Source organism: Oncorhynchus clarkii, chromosome 1 (assembly GCF_045791955.1).
Source record: "Oncorhynchus clarkii lewisi isolate Uvic-CL-2024 chromosome 1, UVic_Ocla_1.0, whole genome shotgun sequence".
Taxonomy (NCBI): domain Eukaryota; kingdom Metazoa; phylum Chordata; class Actinopteri; order Salmoniformes; family Salmonidae; genus Oncorhynchus; species Oncorhynchus clarkii.
Window position 1 is genome coordinate 79,467,489 of NC_092147.1, and position 20,753 is coordinate 79,488,241.

At 40.0% G+C, this 20,753-nt stretch overlaps 3 protein-coding genes across 11 annotated transcripts in view; 1 reads left to right on the forward strand and 2 right to left on the reverse strand.

Annotated features, from left to right (window-relative positions):
* The window catches only part of LOC139413013 (zinc finger, CCHC domain containing 24), a 107,503-nt gene extending 89,931 nt beyond the window's left edge, over window positions 1–17,572 (forward strand). Inside the window, exon 5 of one of the 2 annotated variants that reach the window (XM_071159999.1) lies at window positions 119–5,302. In XM_071159999.1, coding sequence (XP_071016100.1) covers window positions 119–135 — 17 coding nt within the window. In that variant the 3' untranslated portion in view covers window positions 136–5,302. Of the gene's footprint in view, window positions 1–118; window positions 5,303–15,497 lie in introns of those variants that run through there. The other variant, XM_071159992.1, reaches the window with a different exon arrangement.
* Window positions 8,588–14,549, reverse strand: LOC139413029 (peptidylprolyl isomerase Fa). 2 transcript variants are annotated; one of them, XM_071160012.1, is made up of 6 exons: window positions 14,330–14,549; window positions 13,728–13,758; window positions 13,500–13,588; window positions 12,547–12,643; window positions 10,798–10,873; window positions 8,588–10,689 (listed from the first exon to the last, which is right to left on the reverse strand). In XM_071160012.1, the coding sequence occupies exons 1-6, from the start codon at window positions 14,471–14,473 to the stop codon at window positions 10,554–10,556; spliced, it is 573 nt and encodes a 190-aa protein (XP_071016113.1). In that variant the 5' UTR covers window positions 14,474–14,549; the 3' UTR covers window positions 8,588–10,553. The 2 variants fall into 2 exon arrangements, with proteins under 2 accessions (XP_071016113.1, XP_071016121.1); XM_071160020.1 differs by having other exon boundaries at window positions 8,588–10,658; window positions 14,330–14,546.
* A 1,670-nt stretch (window positions 17,573–19,242) lies between the features above and the next one.
* Window positions 19,243–20,753, reverse strand: part of LOC139412973 (zinc finger MIZ domain-containing protein 1-like) — a 216,546-nt gene continuing 215,035 nt past the window's right edge. For all 7 annotated transcript variants that reach the window (XM_071159920.1, XM_071159938.1, XM_071159903.1 and 4 more), the window contains 2 exons: window positions 20,243–20,527; window positions 19,243–19,756 (listed from right to left, as the gene is read on the reverse strand). In XM_071159920.1, the coding sequence (XP_071016021.1) occupies window positions 19,649–19,756; window positions 20,243–20,527 (393 nt within the window). In that variant the 3' untranslated portion in view covers window positions 19,243–19,648. The remainder of the gene's footprint in view (window positions 19,757–20,242; window positions 20,528–20,753) is intronic.

Genomic DNA, 20,753 nt, shown 5'->3' on the forward strand with positions numbered 1-20,753 from the left:
ATCACCTCTCTCTCCCATCTCCCTCCCCCATCACCTCCCATCTCTGAATTAGCTGGTAAACCTTATTTTGCAGAGGTTTGTCACTAAGCACAATTCCAGTCCTTTTCCTAATGTCAAGGGTATGGGAGAAACTGATCGAAGAACTGTGCAAGGATAATCCTCAGCCCTGACAGGGCCTTGTGGCCTTGTGTACCCTAGCCTAAAAACCATCTAACGGACATCCAATGTGTGTATAATATGATATTGTTGTTACTGACAGTATTGCCCACACCTTGGGGTTTTATTCCCTCCCTTTGGGAGTCTGTTGGTTTTGTGTTTACAGAAGAGTTCTGCCTTAATTTTCCCTGTCAAGTGAAGTGTGTGGGGAGCATTAAAACAGACAGAGACAGGCCTTCTAGTGATGCCAATGTAACTATCGTCATGGGCTCAAGTCGGGGTCAAGGGGTCAATGTCGGGGGCAATGTCTGGGTCAAAGGTCAACTTATACATGAATAACTGTGAATTAATTACGAATTGATTATTGATTGATTAACTGAGGGATACCGTACCAAACATCCCTGGCTTACATGTTACATGTTACATGTGGCGTATTTATTATTTGTTGTCTGTTCGTCTGTTGTGCAATTCTTTATTGATTTAAACTGGGACATATATATATATATATAGCATATGCATATGTGTGTATGTGTATGTATGTGTATACTATATGTATGTGTGTATGTGTATGTATGTGTATACTATATGTATGTGTGTATGTTTGTATATCAAAGTATTATTGTGTAACTGCTTCCACTTGTCTTTAGAAACGACTGTAGGTTGAGAGAGAGTCGTTCCTCGTTGTAGGTGTAGTACTGTGATAATAACGTTGATGTTTCGTATTAAACAAGCTGTGCGTTTACATCGGCAATGAAAGTCGGGTTTAGGTATTCATCGATTTGACAAGATTTTAACATTTGCCTGTCAAAAGGCAACTATGCAATAACAGCAGTTTCTGTGATGATAAAGGCTGGATATCTAGTTTCTCTTAGCCAATATCCCCTTCATATTTAGACTCTTAAGTATTAGGTTCAATCTATTGGCAATGCTGTAGTCTTTTTTTTCCCTACCTAATTTGACAGTTTACTTCCAAACAATCATTTTATTTTTGTAATGAGTTTCTTGAAAAGTAATTCTGTCCTGCACTGTCTGTATGCAAACAATATTCTTATTAAGGACTCGACTTCAGCATTGTTATTTCTGGCGAGTATTTACAACTAATCTATTTGGTGTGGGATGCCGATGGATTGACATAGTTGATTAGAACTGGTATTTCAAATGGTATATAGAGAAGTACTCATTATACATTTCAAAGTGGTTTTATAATATCCCTATTGCAATTGCACATTTTTGCAATCTTTTGTAGGACACACAACTGACCAATAGAGCTGTTACCATCTTGTAACGCTACTTTAAGACAGATTGACCTAGAAATATAACGGTGAATCTTACTAATATCTGTTTCCAAGGGGTTTAACCCCTTCATGATGTGTCAAACAAGTGACAGCAGTACATTATGTATGGAGAAAGAGATGAGGGATGGAGGTAAGATTACTATAATGGTTGGTAAAGGAGAAAGAAGTAGAGAAGTGGAAATGTTGTCTTGTAACAAAATGGACATTTGTATTTTTATCAGAGGACGTTTTGTAAGTGTGGTGATGGATTAAGTTTACGTTTCTGTGTGTTTGATTCCACATCCTATCATGATTTAAACGTTAAATCGTGTCTTTAATAGAAGAGACGTAACTAACCATTACCTCTGTTTACAAAGATATAGGTCTATACTTTCAACTTTATAGTTGGAGGACCTAGAGTGAAGAATATTTTTCATTCAACATTTTGTAACAGTGGGTATAGTTGTATCTTAGCAATGAAGGCTATAGACACTTTGGGAACTGTGTTATTTTGTGAGTATAGTTGAAGAGAAGTTTGCTACCACTTTTCAAAGCGGAGGTATATTTTTCAAATCACACACATTGGCTTCTCCAATATTTAGAATGTGTTTCATGGCTCTATAAAGGTTGAATTCATAGTTGTATATTTTATATTATCCGAAAAGTACTAGTGCCTTGTAAAAAGAGAATAATTATTTCGAAAAATTGGAAGGAAAGTGAATAAAGAGGAGAGTTGAACTTAGTTTGGAGGTGTAATTAACTCGTGGCTAGATGTAACTGCTAGGTGTTTTGCCAAGTCTGATGCCGGTTCAAGATGTGAATACATATGGGAAAACAACACTATTACCCATTAGCAATGAGAACTGGCTAATGTTTTCCTCAACACCATTTTGTTGAGTTTGGACGCAGTAACTAAAGCATCTGGCAAAAACACACACACTGTAGTTAGTCTGTTGTCATGGAATCAACAACAATGTTATTTTGTAGTCAGTACACTAATGTGAATGAGGTTTGCACTAAAAGCTGTAGACCTCATCCTCGTTCTTTTAACTTTGGCCGGGATTCAATACAATCGCGGGTTATATGGTTTGTGGCTTTTAAAGGGCATTTCCGATTGAGTCAACATATGCAGCGTTTATTGTGAATGGAATCTCCGCGAACGAGGGAACATTGCCTTTAAAAGCTGCAATGCCTATAACCCGCGATCGGATTGAATCCCAGCCTTTTGCTTTTTGAGTCTGTTTATGACTTGTTGATTGCTTCAACACACACAAGTATGAGCTTGGTTTGTAATCTTTCATTCAATGTGTGGATACAGAACAATACATTAAGCATCATTTGTTACAACTTGGACCATCACACTCAGTTAGTGTTAGCTACATGTATGTGGGGAGGTGAAGCCTGGTTCCAGATTTGTTGGTGCTTTCTTGCCAACCCCTATAGTCATTGGCACAGCACAGTCACATCTGGAACAAGGTTACAGGATAGTAGCCTACTCATTAACTATTAGGCTAGAAATCAAATCAAATCAAATGTTATTAGTCACATGAGCTAAATACAGTGAAATGCTTACTTTACAAGCCCCTAACCAACACCGTAGTTTAACAAATACCAATAAGAAATAAAAGTAACAAGTAATTAAAGAGCAGCAGTAAAATAACAATGGCGAGACTATATACAGGGGGGTACCGGTACAGAGTCAATGTGCGGGGGCACCGGTTAGTTGAGGTAATATGTACATGTAGGTAGAGGTGTATATATAGTGGTTGGGAGATGTCGCAGAGCCATTCTATGGATATTTTATTATTATCATCTGAACAAAAAGGGGCTTGGAAGGGAATTTGATGTGAATCGTGTAGGGGGTTTCATTCATTGATTACAGGTCATAGTAGATTATTATTTTCTCCCCACATAACGTTGGGATCAATTCTATATTTTCAATACAACTGAGCAGAACACTGCTGCTATCCAAACATTACCATATATTCTGGTCTAGGCTTTATTCGCCTCACAACAGCAGTGTATCAGTACATGTTTCCATTAGCTTGGGTATTAGCCAACTAAACCAAAAGTGCTAGTACCGATCCAAATCGATACACAGTAGGCTTCTGTAGGCTTCTGACTTTTTAAGGAATACAATGATAAGGATATCCTTAAGAATATAAGGAAAAAATCAGCTGAGATATTTTTGGTCTGATTCCAACCAGACAAGTTTGTGAAGAAGAAGCCATGTGTTTGAGATGGCATAATAAGAGCTAATGGAAGCAGTTCATACATTGTGTTATGCATTTTAAGCATACAGTATACAAATACTTTTTCAGATGTGTTTTTTGTCCTGAATTTACATATACTTGACTTTTCTAGATCATTTTCAGTATGGATTTGTTATTTTCTATGTAAGATGTGTATTTTGAAAAAAACTTTATAGATGTTACATTTTCTAAGCAATTTGCTAAAGAAAACAACCCAAGAGTTATTTTTCCCAGAAAAATATATTTAGCAAATGACTGTTTTATGTATATATTAGATGGCCATCATCTTAAAGGATCTTAGATCTGAAATGTTATGCAGCTTTGAAGCTTTCTATGTGAAAAAGGGCCTATATAAAACTTTGAGTTTTTCATTGATGTTTTACAATGATCTGAGGGGTTTATCCTACAGAAATATTTATGGAAAGAGTTTTTACAACACTTTTTTGTATAAAATACGCAACAAAGTTATACTAAGAAGGAAATATTGATGTCTACATAGATTACTATTAAAAAAAGTTGGTACATAATTATTAATACCCTTTACTCAATGATAAGCCATTTAGTTTTTTATGTGTTTTGTTTTGTGTTTAGAAATGTTATCATCAGTATTAAATAACCCAGAATGATACCCAAGTGCTTTAACTAATATGCCTATGAGTTGCCATTTGTGTCCTTTAAGTAGCATGCATTCAGGTTTTGTTATGAGTTTTACCTTATTAAGGAAATGGCAGACATAATTACCAACGTTTTGCTATTCAAGTTCTATATAATTGATTAAGATCTTACTAGGTTACGCAATAATACTGTTAACATGCAGAATACGTATTTTTGTTCTATCTTAGTGACTGATGCTCTCCACTGTATATGCACATTCAACTGTGAGTTGTAGATTGCTCAAAGCAGCTACAAGGCACTTCTCTGAAATGTTATGTTTTTATTCATAGTTTAGTACAGAGAGTGTAATTTACTTCTGTTAAGCAAGTGTGTGAGACAAAACACTATTGTAGAATTTGCATGTGCATGTGTTTTGCTTTTAAATGGAAAAATAAGTATTACTTTATGCAATGTATTTCATTTTAGCACAGTAACGTAGTTGGGCTACATCGTACGTTCACCAAATGGCACCCTATTCCCTTTATAGTGCACTACTTTCGACCAGGGCCCACAGAGTGCTCTGATGAAAAGCAGTACACTATGGAGAAAATAGGGTTCTATTTGGTTCAAACAGTAGTCTCTTAGCATTCTCAACAACTTCTAATTGATTGTTACTAGTCATAAAAATGTATAATTGACCGATAGTGTATACCAATTAGTATACCAATTAATACATACTGACTGAATGTGCTGTTTTAACACTTACGTGGTCAATTAGACGTTGTTTTGTTCTTTGATGTCTGTAACATTTTGAGATTGTAACGCTATAGTTGAATTGGTGTGAGTGAGTTAGGATGATGACTGGGAGGTTGTTGTGGAAACAGAAAAGAACAGATCTGTTGCATCACGTCCATGAAACGGCATTCCAAAATGTGCCTTATTTGTTAGTTAGGAAAACAAAAAACGACTTTAGTGCTTTAGTACTATTAGGTGTTGTGATGAATAAAATAAATGTTGAATTGGAAATATCTGGATTGTGTTATTTCGGTGCATTGGTAAATGTTTACTATTCCTTCCTAGGTAGGGGTTCAACCAACTGGAACACCTACACACAATTGTGTACTGTGCCTTGCCCTCTGATGAGCTACATAGAATTGAACCATATTGCTTAAATACACCTTTCCAATCCTCTCAGATCTACACAGGGATTAGGACTAGGGGCTACAATACAGAAGAATAAAACTTTATTGTCTATTTGTTACAGCGAAGATAAATTAGATCACACACAACACACCAGTTGTTTCTGGATGTGGCCTAAATGTACTGTACATTTCCTTCAGTATTTAAAGTACATCTGCAGGTTTTTCTCCCTGACATAAGACTGAGCGGAGCGTATTGATTGTGATGTGAATGATTGGTCCATTAAACCAGGCAAGCTCAAGAAAGCACAGATTTTAAATGATTTCAAATCATATTTGAACCCAGGTCTACACTGCGGAGGGTCGCTGGTTGTGTAATGGAGAAAGGAGAATGATGCCTCAGAGAGCTGTTGTCACTCGGCGCGGTGGTGGAGTTCCTATTCTAGGTCAGACTAACTTAGTACTGGAAAGACCAGGGAGACACAGAGGTAGGAAAAGTGACTGGTTTATTTCAACACTTTTACTGAAACACGTTTACTATTACAATGTCATTTAAGTTTAGAAGGCTTCTATCTCTGTACTAAGAAAACATTTTTCTCCAAACTTTGTTTCTGTGAATCATGTACTCTAAATGAGAAAATAAATAAGTAAACAGTTTTACTCCAGCTGTGGATAGGTGTTTTAACTAAGCCTACAGACTACACCAGAGCACACATTTATGCTTGCTTCAAAATATACTATACATCTGGGGAGGGGCGCAACTTTCACTGGGGACGGGAGGGACATGTCCCCCCCACATTCTGAAATATCAGTTTTAGCATTGAAATGTGATACAAAACAAAGGAAAGGTGTGCTTTAGGATCATGCAGACACATCTGAGTGGTGGGGTAGGGTGTTTATCTGACTGGATAAAAAACATATTAAAATTATGGCCCCCTTACTTCTAAAAACCAAAGTTGCGCCCCCGTATTTGGGTTGATGTTGGAGAAGTGTGTGATACAAGGACAACTTCATTGCTTTTAATGATTGTAAACATGTTATTGTTTCGCATGAGTAGGGCTATTGCACTGGACGTGGTCTGCAAAGCCAAGTTTCCATGCACAGGCTTGGACATGAAATTCCAAATAGCTTAAACTTCACAAGAGGGTGGGGACCCAAATGATATCAAGTTTGTTACAACATCCCTAGCTCAAACACAGAACTGGGGCTAAAGTGTCTCTATGGCAACAATGTAACTGGAGAATTTAAACAAATTGTTGGAAGGTCAGAGCGCATATGGTTTTGTTTAAGAGCCAGGGGAGTTTTTTCATGTTTGGTTCATTATTTACTTTCATAAACTATTAGCTTAATAAGCACCACCACCACCCAGACACTTAGTCTCTGGTTCTTCAGGCTTTGGTCTGGCCACTTTCACTGCATTTCAACAGGGGAGATGTGTTCTGTTTACAATAAAGACAACATCACTGCAATAGAGGGAAGAACCTCACCATAGAAATACAGTAACTAGAATCATAGAAATGGAAAGATGCCATCCTATTTCCATGGTAAGAACCCACACAAAGTAAAGTTGGCGGTGTGCATAAAACTAAATGTGGTTCTCGGCAGTGGTGGAAAAAGGAAAAGTAAAGAGAGGAAAAGGTACTCATGACTGAAGTAAAAGTGAAACTTACCCGGTAAAATACTACTTGAGTAAAAGTCTAAAAGTATCTGGTTTTAAATGTACTTAAGTACAGTGGTGGAAAAAGTACTAAATTGTTATACTTGAGTAAAAGTACAAAGTAAAAGTAAATGCTATACATCAAATTCCTTTTATTAAGGAAACTAGACGGCACGATTTTAGTTTTATTTTTCATTACGAACAGAAAGGGGCACACTCCAACACTCAGACATCATTTACAAACACAGTAGGTGTGTTTTGTGAGTCCACCAGATCAGAGGCAGTAGGGATGACAAAGGTGCCATAATTCTGTCCTGCTTGAGCATTCTAAATGTAACGTGTACTTTTGGGTGTCAGGGAAAATGTAAGGAGTAAAAAGTACATTATTTGCTTTAGGAATGTAGTGGAGTAAAAGTAAAAGTTGTCAAAGATATAAATAGTAAAGTACAGATTCCCCAAAAAACAACGTAAGTAGTACTTAAAAGTATTTTTACTGAAGTACTTTGAGAAAATATACCTCAATAGAAAATTACTTAAGTATAAGTGAAAGTCACCCAGTAAAATACTACTAAAAGTCTAAAAGCATCTGGTATTAAATGTGCTTAATGTAGTGGTGGAAAAGGCACTCAATTTTCATACTTGAGTAAAAGTAAAAAAGTGAAAGCTGTACATCAAATTTCTTATATAAAGCAAACCATATGGCATGATTTTCCCGTAAAAAAAAAAAGTTGGGGACAGTCAGGGGTACACTCAGACATTTACAAACACTGTATTTGTGTTTAGTGAGCACGCCAGATCAGAGGCAGAAGGAATGACAACACATTATATTGATAGGTGCTTGAATTGGACCATGTTGCTGTTCTGCCTTAGCAGTCGCAATGTAACAAGTACTTTTGGGTGTCAGGGAAAATGTATGGGAGTAAAAAGTCTGTTATTTTCCTTAGAAATGTAGTGAAATAAAAGTAAAAGTAGTCAAAAATATAAATAGTAAAGTACAGATACCCCAACAAAAACTACTTAAGTCATACTTTACATTACTGGTTTTGAGAAAATAGTTGACACCATACAGTTGATAAAATATTGTATCTGTATTCTGAACACTTTAAAGGCTCATTCACTACTAGCTATTGTAGCATTCTTTACTGACTGGATTCCTGTATACTAATACAGTATAACTGTAGATTGACTTCTGCAGCTAAAACACAAATAGTCAATGCACTTCTACTGTAGAAATCTTAGCGTTTAATTCCAGTAAGTGTACCTTATTTCCAGTAAATTGACCTTTACAGCTTTGTTTCTAGCCAAGTGAGATGAACCAGTTGATATTCCAGTATAGGGGGATTCATGGACAAATAGAAGCCAAATGTATGATGTCACATCCTGCTCTGAAGGACAGGAAGTTGTGTGGAGGTCTTGCTGTCTAAAAAAAGACATGGGATCCGTATCAGGAAGTCTTAAAAGCAGGAATAATTAGTGACGGTGACATGCAGGACACAATGAAACTGAGCAACAGAGTAAAATCTAAAAACATAGATTTATTTGGCAGTAAATGTACAACATTATTTTATACATTCTATAGGTGTCGGGTCCATCATACATGCCTTAAATAGTTTATAGATGATTTTCTTTAGAAAAATATTAGTGACATCTAGAATAAAAAGCACCCATTTCAGAGGTATCTTAGTACCAGTGTTGAAATACTCCAAAGTCCAAACCTCTCCATACAACAACTTTTGAATGTATAAAGCACAGGCTATGAACATGAGAAGTTGTCAGAAGAGTACAGACAGTATAAATGCTATAGAGTAAGTGTGTGTGTGAAGGGAGAACACATTGTCCAAAGACAATGAGATTAGATGTATGAGGGACAGCTGACAAAAGACTACATGTATGACAGACAGGTGACAAGAGACTACATGTATGAGACAGGTGACAAGAGACTACATGTATGACAGACAGCTGACAAGAGACTACATGTATGAGAGACAGCTGACAAGAGACTACATGTATGAGAGACAGCTGACAAGAGACTACATGTATGAGAGACAGCTGACAAGAGACTACATGTATGAGACAGCTGACAAGAGACTACATGTATGACGGACAGCTGACTACATGTATGAGGGACAGCTGACTACATGTATGAGGGACAGCTGACAAGAGACTACATGTATGAGAGACAGCTGACAATAGACTACATGTATGAGAGACAGCTGACAAGAGACTACATGTATGAGAGACAGCTGACAAAAGACTACATGTATGAGAGACAGCTGACAAAAAGACTACATGTATGAGAGACAGCTGACAAAAGACTACATGTATGAGAGACAGCTGACAAGAGACTACATGAGAGACAGCAGACAAGAGACTACATGTATGAGACAGCTGACAAGAGACTACATGTATGAGAGACAGCTGACAAGAGACTACATGTATGAGACAGCTGACAAGAGACTACATGTATGAGAGACAGCTGACAAGAGACTACATGTATGAGAGACAGCTGACAAGAGACTACATGTATGAGAGACAGCTGACAAAAGACTACATGTATGAGAGACAGCTGACAAAAGACTACATGTATGAAAGACAGAGCTGACAAGAGACTACATGTATGAGAGACAGCTGACAAGAGACTACATGTATAAAGGACAGCTGACAAAAGACTACATGTATGACAGACAGCTGACAAAAGACTACATGTATGACAGACAGCTGACAAAAGACTACATGTATGACAGACAGCTGACAAAAGACTACATATATGAGAGACAGCTGACAAAAGACTACATGTATGAGAGACAGCTGACAAGAGACTACATGTATGAGAGACAGCTGACAAGAGACTACATGTATGAGAGACAGCTGACAAGAGACTACATGTATGAGAGACAGCTGACAAAAGACTACATGTATGAGAGACAGCTGACAAAAGACTACATGTATGAGAGACAGCTGACAAAAGACTACATGTATGAGAGACAGAGCTGACAAGAGACTACATGTATGAGAGACAGCTGACAAGAGACTACATGTATAAAGGACAGCTGACAAAAGACTACATGTATGAGAGACAGCTGACAAGAGACTACATGTATAAAGGACAGCTGACAAAAGACTACATGTATGACAGACAGCAGACAAAAGACTACATGTATGACAGACAGCTGACAAAAGACTACATATATGAGAGACAGCTGACAAAAGACTACATGTATGAGAGACAGCTGACAAGAGACTACATGTATGAGAGACAGCTGACAAGAGACTACATGTATGAGAGACAGCTGACAAGAGACTACATGTATGAGAGACAGCTGACAAGAGACTACATGTATGAGAGACAGCTGGTGTATTTGTGGTTGTCATTTTTTAATTGGGTGAGGAAAACAGAAGAGTTAAAAAACTTTTACAAAATTGGACGTTTCCAAGAGTCGTTGTCCATAGTGACCTTCTCCAACCTGTCTGTCTGTGTGTTTTACTTGATCTCCCCACAGTCCGTGATGGCGATTTTCTTTACCACACCACCGTCATGACAACCAAAGGATTCCATCTTGAAGACTACCTCCATGCCCTCCTTCACCTGACCAAAGACCACATGCTTATCATTCAACCTGAGAGAGACGGAGAGAGAGAGGTGCAGTCACCAGTGAAGCTGACTAAAATGGGAATTATTCTAAAACACAACTGTGTGTCTAACCGGTGTCTAAAACATAACCTACCATTCAGTTTTAACTGTGCAGATGAAGAACTGAGAACCGTTCGTGTTCGCCCCTGAATTTGCCATGGATAAGATACCTAAAACAAAGGAAACATCAGAGCTTGCAGTATAGTACCAGTTAATTTATGTACATCGTCAATTGTATACTGAACAAAAATATAAAACGCAACATCAAATCCAATTGTATGTCACATGTGCCGAATACAACCATGAAATGCTTACTTACAAGCCCTAAACCAACAATGCAGTTCAATAAATAGAGTTAAGAAAATATTGACTAAATAAAAAATAAACAATAATAACTAACACATTAAAATAACAATAACGAGGCTATATACGGGGGTACCGGTACCGAGTCAATGTGCGGGGGTACAGGTTAGTCGAGGTCATTTGTACAATTTCAAAGATTTTACTGAGTTACAGTTTATATAAGGAAAGCAATCCATTTAAATAAATAAATTAGGCCATAATGTATGGATTTTTCATAACTGGGAAGGAGAGCAGTCATGGGTGAGTCTGTGAGGGCAAAATAACCACCCACTGGGGAGCCAGGCCCAGCTAATCAGACTGAGTTTCTCTATTACAGACAGAAATACTCCTCAGCACCCCCGACCATCCCTCAGATGATCCCATAGGTGAAGAAGCCGGATGTGGAGGGCTGGCGTGGTTACACATGGTCTGCGGTTGTGAGGCTGGTTGGACGTGCTGCCAAATTCTCTAAAACGACATTGGAGGCAGCTTATGGTAGAGAAATTAACAATACATTCCCTGGCAACAGCTCTGGTGGACATTCCTGCAGTCAGAGTGCCAATTGCACGCTCCCTCAAAACCTGAGACATCTGTGGCATTCTGTTTTGTGACAAAACAGCACATTTTAAAATGGCCTTTTATTGTCCCCAGCACAAGGTGCACCTGTGTAAATATCATGCAGTTTAATCAGCTTCTTGATATGCCACACCTATCAGGTGGACAGATTATCTTGGCAAAGGAGACATTCTCACTAACAGGTATATTAACAAATTTGTGCACAACATTTGAGTGAAATAAGCTTTTTGTGCATATGAAAAATGTCTGGGATTATTTTTTTTTCAGCTCATGAAACAAACACTTTACATGTTGCGTTTATATTTTCGTTCAGTGTATATGCACACACAATATGACTATCAAGGCTTCCATTTCTCCAAACTTTGTTTCTGTGAATCAAGTCCTTTAACATAATAAATCGATAGGAACACTGTGGGGTAACTGGCTGTAGGGCATTGAGCAGCAGCTAGAACACATCTGGATTGGGTAAAGGTCTATTTCCAGGTTGTCATTGTGCAAGAGAACACACCCTGAGCTGAAGAAGTGTCCATTTATCAACATGGGGTTAAGGTTTAGTAACAAAAAAAATTGTATGCTAGATGGGATGTTGACTTGCTTGAAAAGTAGGTCATTTGTACCGTATTGAAATAACCTGTCTGTGTAGTTAATAACGCCATCTAGTGGAGAGGAGAGCCTTACAACAACTCTTCAACGCATGTTTTACACACTAGGGTCAACTAACCATTGTCTACTGTCTTCTATTACATTTTTCCCCTAATTTATCCAGCATGGATCCAACAACAACGGTGGATGCATAACCAGGCTAGCCCAGTACAGCTCAGCCCAGTTTAGATCAGCCCGGTACAGCTCAGTTTGGCCCTAATGTGTGATTAAGGGAACAGAGGTCAGAGACAGAGGAGTTTGCTGGTTTAGTGATCTAACATACCTGGCCCATTGTGTTTCAGTTTGAAGTTCTCGTCTTTAAACTTGGTCCCGTATATGGACTTCCCTCCCGTCCCGTTGTGATGCGTGAAATCTCCTCCCTGAGGGCAGAGAGTGAGTTAGTGCTCTTACTTTAAGACAACACCACCACACAACATTGTAAATAAATACAACCTTCATAAGGGCTGTCCACGTATAGTAGTGTAATGAAACAGGCAGGGAGAGTGAGCTTGTCCGCAGTGGTCGGTAAACCCTCAACTTTCTGGCCAAAAGCCCTGGGTCACTACACTTACTCCCTCCTTTCAAAGAGCATGTCCTCGGGCTAGCCTTAACAGGACGACACATTACTGGAACGCGATCACCGGCCTAGCACATCTGTGGGGTCCGATCACGTCTGACACCAGTGTAATGAAACAGGCAGGGAGAGTGAGCTTGTCTGGGAGTGGTCGGCAAACCCGCAACCTTTTGGCCCGTAGTCCTGTTCGCAATCGCTTGTGTCACAAAAGCATTCTGCAGTGGCAGAGTCGATATCAGAGCTTATAAACAGGGTCGCTACAGTAGAGATACATTCTGCAGTGGCAGAGTCGATATCAGAGCTTATAAACAGGGTCGCTACAGTAGAGATACAATTTCAATGAGGGACCAAAATATTTCAATCGTAGCAGAACACAGAGTGTCAAAGTGATAGCCAAACAAGACTGTTTACATAGAAATAGAGGTTTCTCTATGACAAGGTTTCCCAAACTCAGTCTTGGGGTCTTCCATGGGTGCACATTTGGGGTTTTGCACTAGTACTACACAACTGATTCAAATAATTAACTCATCATCAAGCGTTGATTATTTGAATCAGCTGAGTGAGTAGTGCTCGGGCAAAAACGAACATGTGCACCCATGGAAGACCCCAGGACCGAATTTGGGAAACCCTGCTCTATGATAAAGTAAGCACAGATACAGTACCTGACACATGAACTCAGGAATCACTCTGTGGAACACTGATCCTTTGTATCCAAAGCCATGTTCCCCAGTGCACAGTGCTCTAAAGTTCTCTGTCAGAAAACAACAACATCAATTCACTACTAAGTAAAACACAATGTAAAGTTATACAGTGCAGGATTTTATTTGTTGTCATTGTCCAGGTAAGTCTCATTGACTGGCTATTTCTATAGAACACAAATCAATGTTTACCTGCTGTTTTGGGCACAGCAGCTGCATTCAACTGTAATGAAATGTCAATAAAGGACAATGTCAGGTTAGTTAGGTAGATAAGCAGGTTTAATGTATTGATTGGTTCCCATGATTATTTATAGTCTGTCGTTTTCTATGGCTAAACAATGTATTGATAGCCAGCTAGTTAGATAATAGCCTTTGTTGCTAGAAGCTAGTTTTGCCCTTTTCTCTACATGAACATGCTTGGTTGAACACACTAGCCATAGCAATCTTATCAACAACACAATCAGCTCATTATGCTTTTAGCAGAAAGAGGGGTGTGACTGTAGTTAAAACCAACTGCAAATGAATGGGCTTAGCTACTTCAACAACTATGCATGGCTACCTATCTAGCTAGCTAGATAACTATTTTAACTAGCTAAGCAAGCTCTGCTGGACATGCCGTAAAATGAACTGTCAACTTGTGCAGAAAATAGCGTTATTCTATGTAGGTATGTGTATCTGCCTTTTTACTGTTATTTTGTGTAGCTAACTTAGGTAACGTTAGCTGGCTAATGTCAGATTTAGCTGGCTACGGGGTCCGCATCTACGCTAGCTAGCTACGTTAGTTAGCAAGCTACCTCTATAATGATTCGTCCCAGAGGTTCGTTGTCAGCTGCGATGTCAAAATACACGACTGGATTTTTGACGGGTCCAGACGAAAACAACCTGGTCGCAGCAATTGCCAAAGAGCAATATTTTATACGATTTTTCATTTGCAACATCTTTGCATAGTTGTCAACATGAAGTTCTGAGGATGGGGGTGTGTACACATGACGTCTCTAAGACCCCAACAGCGACTCAGAATGATGACGTTGTGAACATAAACAGATTTGTATTTTTATTTAACTAGGGCAGTCAGTTAAGAACACATTATTATTAACAATGACAGCTTACAACGATCAAACCCGTACGACGCTGTGCCAAATGTGCGCCGCACAATGGAACACAATCACGGCCGGTTGTGATACAGCCTGGATTCGAACCAGGGTGTCTAGTGACGCCTCTAGCACTGAGATGCAGTGACTTAGACCGCTGCTAGTCCATGACAAGTATTAATACATCTCTGTGTCTACAATATTAAATAGTATTTTCGTTGTAATTGTCAATGTCTTATTCCCGCTCTCCATCAAAGCCCCAATATATACATCTAGTTAGCATAACAAAACAATCCCCATCAAATTCCATCCGTTTAAGCTAGATACATTTCAAATAAATGTTTTATACTTCAAGGGGTCTTCAAAATGACAAAATGATCCTTGGTATGACCTTAAAACAATGTTATATAATTTAGATAATCCCCTCACCCCCCTTCAGTTTATACAGGGCTCATGTCGTCCCTAGGAGGGGTGCGTCACTTGAGTGGGTTGAGTCACTGACGTGGTCTTCCTGTCTAGGTTGGCGCCCCCCCCTTGGGTTGTGCCGTGGCAGAGATCTTTGTGGGCTATACTCGGCCTTGTCTCAGGATGGTAAGTTGGTGGTTGAAGATATCCCTTTAGTGGTGTGGGGGCTGTGCTTTGGCAAAGTGGGTGGGGTTATATCCTGCCTGATTGGCCCTGTCCGGGGGTATCATCGGATGGGGCCACAGTGTCTCCTGACCCCTCCGGTCTCAGCCTCCAGTATTTATGCTGCAGTAGTTTGTGTCGGGGGCTAGGGTCAGTTTGTTATATCTGGAGTACTTCTCCTGTCTTATCCGGTGTCCTGTGTGAATTTAAGTATGCTCTTTCTTTCTCTCTCTCTTTCTTTCAGAGGACCTGAGCCCTAGGACCATGCCTTAGGACTACCTGGCATGATGACTCCTTGCTGTCCCCAGTCCACCTGGCCGTGCTGCTGCTCCAGTTTCAACTGTTCTGCCTGCAGCCTTACCTGTTCACCGGACGTGCTACCTGTCCCAGACCTGCTGTTTCAACTCTCTAGAGACAACAGGAGCGGTAGAGATACTCTCAATGATCGGCTATGAAAAGCCAACTGACATTTACTCCTGAGGTGCTGACCAGTTTCACCCTCGACAACTACTGTGATTATTATTTGACCCTGCTGGTCATTTACGAACATTTGAACATCTTGGCCATGTTCTGTTATAATCTCCACCCAGCACAGCCAGAAGAGGACTGGCCACCCCTCATAGCCTGGTTCCTCTCTAGGTTTCTTCATTTTGGCCTTTCTAGAGAGTTTTTCCTAGCCACCGTGCTTCTACACCTGCATTGCTTGCCGTTTGGGGTTTTAGGCTGGGTTTCTGTACAGCACTTTGAGATATCAGCTGATGTAAGAAGGGCTATCTAAATACATTTGATTTGATGAGTTAAATAACTATGTGTTATAAACAGCCTCTTCCTTTTTAGGGTAATTTCAAACGGTGCATGCATGTAATGTGTGTTTTGTTTGTGAGAGCCTTATTATATAACTATCATATTGTTATAAAGGGTCTTTATAGATCCAGAATTCTCCACTGTGATTTTGTCTGGTGGTTGATGATGCATTTAATGTGGTTAAAGTTACATAGGGCTTAGAACTTAAGATGTATTTGAAAACCAAGATCAGGAGTTTCATCTGAATACATATTTATTAGATAAATATTAGGATGTCACGTCATCTAACTACATACAGTTTTGCAAGACTAAAAATCACAATTCATTTTTTTCTGACCAGTTTAGAATATGAAATGACTGTACACAGAATGTACAAAACAAAAAAGACAACTGCCACTTGGTGTGCCAATCACTTCAGATTGTACCTTGGAAGTAATATTTTTTGCCTAATTGTGTAAAAACTGTAAATTTGCCAAAATTGTACAAACTGTAAATTTGGTATCAACAATCTCTAGGAACCACTCATGGTTCCCACGTCCCGATTTATTCCTCAAAATTATCTTTATTATGTTGTTGTAGTAGCACCTTTATAAAGTACACAAGTAATAGAGAAATACACAGAAGTTTTACACAAAGGGAAACAAATGTTTCTTTTTTTTCTCCTTTTCCAACACCCCCATGTTTGAGAAGTAGATAAAGTATCTTACATGAATGAACATGTGGTTGGAGACAGAGGGCTGTACAGACTATCAAACACAGACTCCATTTCCCACAATTCAACCGTCTCTTCTGACAGGAGGATGCAAACTTTACAAATTCTAAATACACAATGCGCATCATTGCCCCGTGTGGCGAAAATGTCTACATTTCTGTAAGTTAATGTATCTCTATCTGTCATTTACACTATGTACATGCATCCCTCAGAGACCCTCCAGACCCTATTCCTGCATGTTAGTGACAGAAAACAGAGGGCAGGGGATCACATCTCCCATTTTCTTTAAATGAAAATACATTGCACCCTCTAACTAACACACTCCACTTGTGTCCATTGACTGTACATCTACAGTTTGGTGTGGAGCCTGAACCTCGGACAAGGCGTATCGAGAGTAATGTTGATAGACCAGACTTCAGCATCATGTCTACACAGATCTACAGATAGACAGGGCAGGGGAGTTAAAATACCTCACTGTGGCAGTGCATTGTCTTCAACAAACAGACATTGACACAGACAGACAGACAGCCTAAAATATCGTAGGGTCAGTTGTATTCAGGTGATTCAACCAGCGTTGGGGATCATTCTTAAGTCCTAAAAATATCCACCGATTGAGAAGTCTTCAATTTAATTTAGTAGCCTACATGATCTGAAGTAAACCAAATTATGATTATTCTCACAGTCACTGAATAATTACAGAAAATAACTTAAAATAGGAGAACAATATCAAAAATGCTACGAGGATAGAATAATACGCATGATGATCTTGTGTTGTACAAAACAGGATTCACAAAAATAAAAAATAACTCACATTCAATTCCAGAGGGTATTACAATTTAGACTTGACTTAAACAAAAATGATAGAGGGTCAAGTCACTTTCCTCTACTTTTCCCCAATACATTAGCAAACATTTTTAAAGCATATATTGTCAGGATGGCAACCATTTTAAAGTATTGTCTTTATAAACCATTGTGGTTCCTTTTGAACAAAAGTTGACAAAATACAGTTTAATAGTAACAAGACATAGGAAATGCAGTGCAACCACACATCTGTTCAGAACACTTTTTGATGGGCTCCCCAAGTGTACGGTTTTGATGTATTGTGTAACCTTTATTTAACTAGGCAAGTCAGTTAAGAACATATTCTTATTTACAATGACGGCCTACCCCAGCCAAACCCTAACCCGGAAGACGCTGGGCCAATTGTGAGCCGCCCTATGATACTCCAAATCACGACCGGTTGTGATACACCCTGGAATCTAACCAGGGTCTGTAGTGACGCCTCTAGCACTGAGATGCAGTGCCTTAGACCATATTATTCTTACATTATAGTAGATGTCCAAGCTAACTCCTTCTACAAACTGTAGGGTAACTTTGGTGATGCATCACGCAATGCCATTTTCCAATGAACAGTAGAAATAAAACAAACATGAAAAGAAAAAAGCTGGACATTAGCCAAAATCATTCCTTTGCAAGAAAATGTCAAATAAAATCATGATAAAAAACTGCAATGGCTAGAATGTTTCTGGCTAATCTAGAACAAAGACCATTGGCACACATGCACTTCTTAACACCACACAGTATGGTTACAGGAGCAATTGCAGGCCTGTAGAACAGAGGAAGTCTCACGTTAAAGAGGGATCTGGCTCTATTAGAATGGCCGACTATCTTTTCCAACACTAGCTGTGTCTCTATGATAGACTAAATAAGGACGGACTCTGTACTTCTCTTTTTCTATCACTCTCATCCCCACTCTTTCTCTAGCACATACACACACACACACACACACACACAGATACACACATACTTCTCCATCATTCTAAGCCAAAATAAATGTTTTTGTAAAACTTACTTTTGCATAGCCCACTGTCTGATATGGCATTGTACTTAACACCAGGGAAGAGAACCTTGAACAACATTGGAGGGGGGCGATAGACAGACTGAATAGAGATAACAGTGCTGATTCTTATGTAGACTGGGTGGGCTAGCTAGCTAGGTTAGGATCCTCATCCACAGGCCTTGGTCTCTCCTCCCAGGGCTCTGCCTGCCATGTGGTGTGACCCACCGTCGGTTGTGCTTCAGTTAGACTGGATGGTACGTACCCAGTGATGACGGACGTCCCGTTGGAAATACACACTATGAGCTAAAGGTCAGAGGTTATAAGAACACACTGTAGGTCAAAGGTCAGGGGTTAAAGGCTGTGGTCTCAGGGGGTCAGGGCTTGGAAGAACACACGTCAAAAGAGGATAGATATAAACACTGGCTAGGACAAGAAGATGACTTTTCTTCCCTATTCATGTATTGTTTTTCCTTTTTTGTATAAGGGGGAAATAAGGACGATACAAAATGCTACAACACTTTTCCCTAAAAGCTCACACAGAGAGTTCGGCCTGTGTGACGTCATACACATAGAACGTGATTATTAGCTGCACAGTTTAAGTTGGAAAAGACAAGAGATAAAATATCACTGAAGGGGTAGACAACCGACATGGCCGTCGATGTTGTCGGCCGGAGGAGCTCCGCAGCGGAGCAGTGTAAAGAGTCTTTACACGAGGAATAGTGTGTGTGAGGAAGAGGAAGTGAGGTCATGAGTGCATTTCCTGTTTCCAAACTCTGTCACACACAGTGTCCACTCCCTGTCATCCTCATCATCGCCTCATGTTCTGACAGATGACCTCAGCGTTGCTCCTATGCCACCTACACGTCTTTGTTTGTGTGTGTGTGTGACTTGACGATGTCCCCACTACCAGTCCAAATGAGGACGATGGTGTGTCTATGGACTCTATGGAGAGTCCAGCTGGTTGGACACACCCTGTGGTGTGTGTGTCTGTCTGTGGAGAAGGTTTGGGTTCGGCTCGAGCGGTGAGGGAGGTGAAAGGTTAATTGTTCTCGAAGAGGGAGAGGAGGTCATCGTTGCTGTTGGAGGGGAGGTCTGGAGGATCCAGATAGGACAGGAGCTCGTCTGGGTTGGCCAGCTCTGGAAGCAGCTGTAGAGAGAGAGAGAGAAAGAGAGAGGGAGGGAAAGAAAGGAAGAGGGAGGGAAAGAGAGGGATAGAGAGCGAGAGAGAAAGAGAGTGAGAGAGATGGAGCGAGAGAGAAAGATATAAGGGAAGAGATACGCATTGTCATTAGACTTCTCACTTCTATCCAAAGAGTCCATTTAAACAACTAAAGGTATGAACATACTATAGCAGTTGACTTTTCCCATCAAACCATAGTTAGGCAATGAGAAAAGGATCCTTGCTATCCAGAATCCTTGGGATGTCCCAAATTTGACCTTACCCCATTGAAGTTGAAATGTAACATGTGTAAGAGTTAAGGTTAGGTAAGGGTTATGGTTAGGATTTAAGGAACGGCCGTCCTAAGAATCCTGGGTTGCACTCACAATGAGATAAGGTTTAGCAGACGATGCTAACGCTACTTAAATGATGTTCGCATCCGTAAGCACGATGTCACAATGATGTCACACTTACATCTAGGGAAGGCTCAGGCATGTCACCACTAATTTGACCTTCGATGCCCGAGGACGAGTGGTTAAAGTTCATATCGCCATGCGAGCGACTGTTCTGGCCTTGCTGCTGTTGGGGAGTTGGGGCCTGCTGGCGAGGGGGCTGCAACGATTGGCTGCTGTGATGCAACGACTGCCCTGCTTGGCTGCCACCGTGATGTAACGACTGGCTGTTGGGGTGAGGAGGCACGTGTGCGCTCTGCTGTTGCATGGAATTATGGTGCTGATCAGTGGTGGAAGGATGAGACATCTGAGGAGAGAGAGAGATAGGGAGGGAGACAGAGAGAGACAGAGATATGGAGGGAGAGAGATAGGGAAGGAGGGATGGAGAGAAAGAGAGAGACAGAAAGGAGTGTGGTTTAAAGTAAGCTCGGAGCTGACATACAGAGGGTGACATGAGCAAGACTGCCAAGACACGCTGTGCACAATGCCAATGCTGACGTGATCCAGATCAGTGCTTTTCTTTGACAGGTCTT

Excerpts from the sequence above, each read along its gene's own strand:
- LOC139413029 (XM_071160012.1), bottom strand. The coding sequence starts at position 14,473 with ATGTTGCAAATGAAAAATCGTATAAAATATTGCTCTTTGGCAATTGCT. Across the intron at positions 13,589-13,727 it reads TGCTGTGCCCAAAACAGCAG|AGAACTTTAGAGCACTGTGC; the intron begins GTAAACATTGAT and ends GTTTTCTGACAG. Across the intron at positions 10,874-12,546 it reads ACTGAAACACAATGGGCCAG|GTATCTTATCCATGGCAAAT; the intron begins GTATGTTAGATC and ends CCTTTGTTTTAG.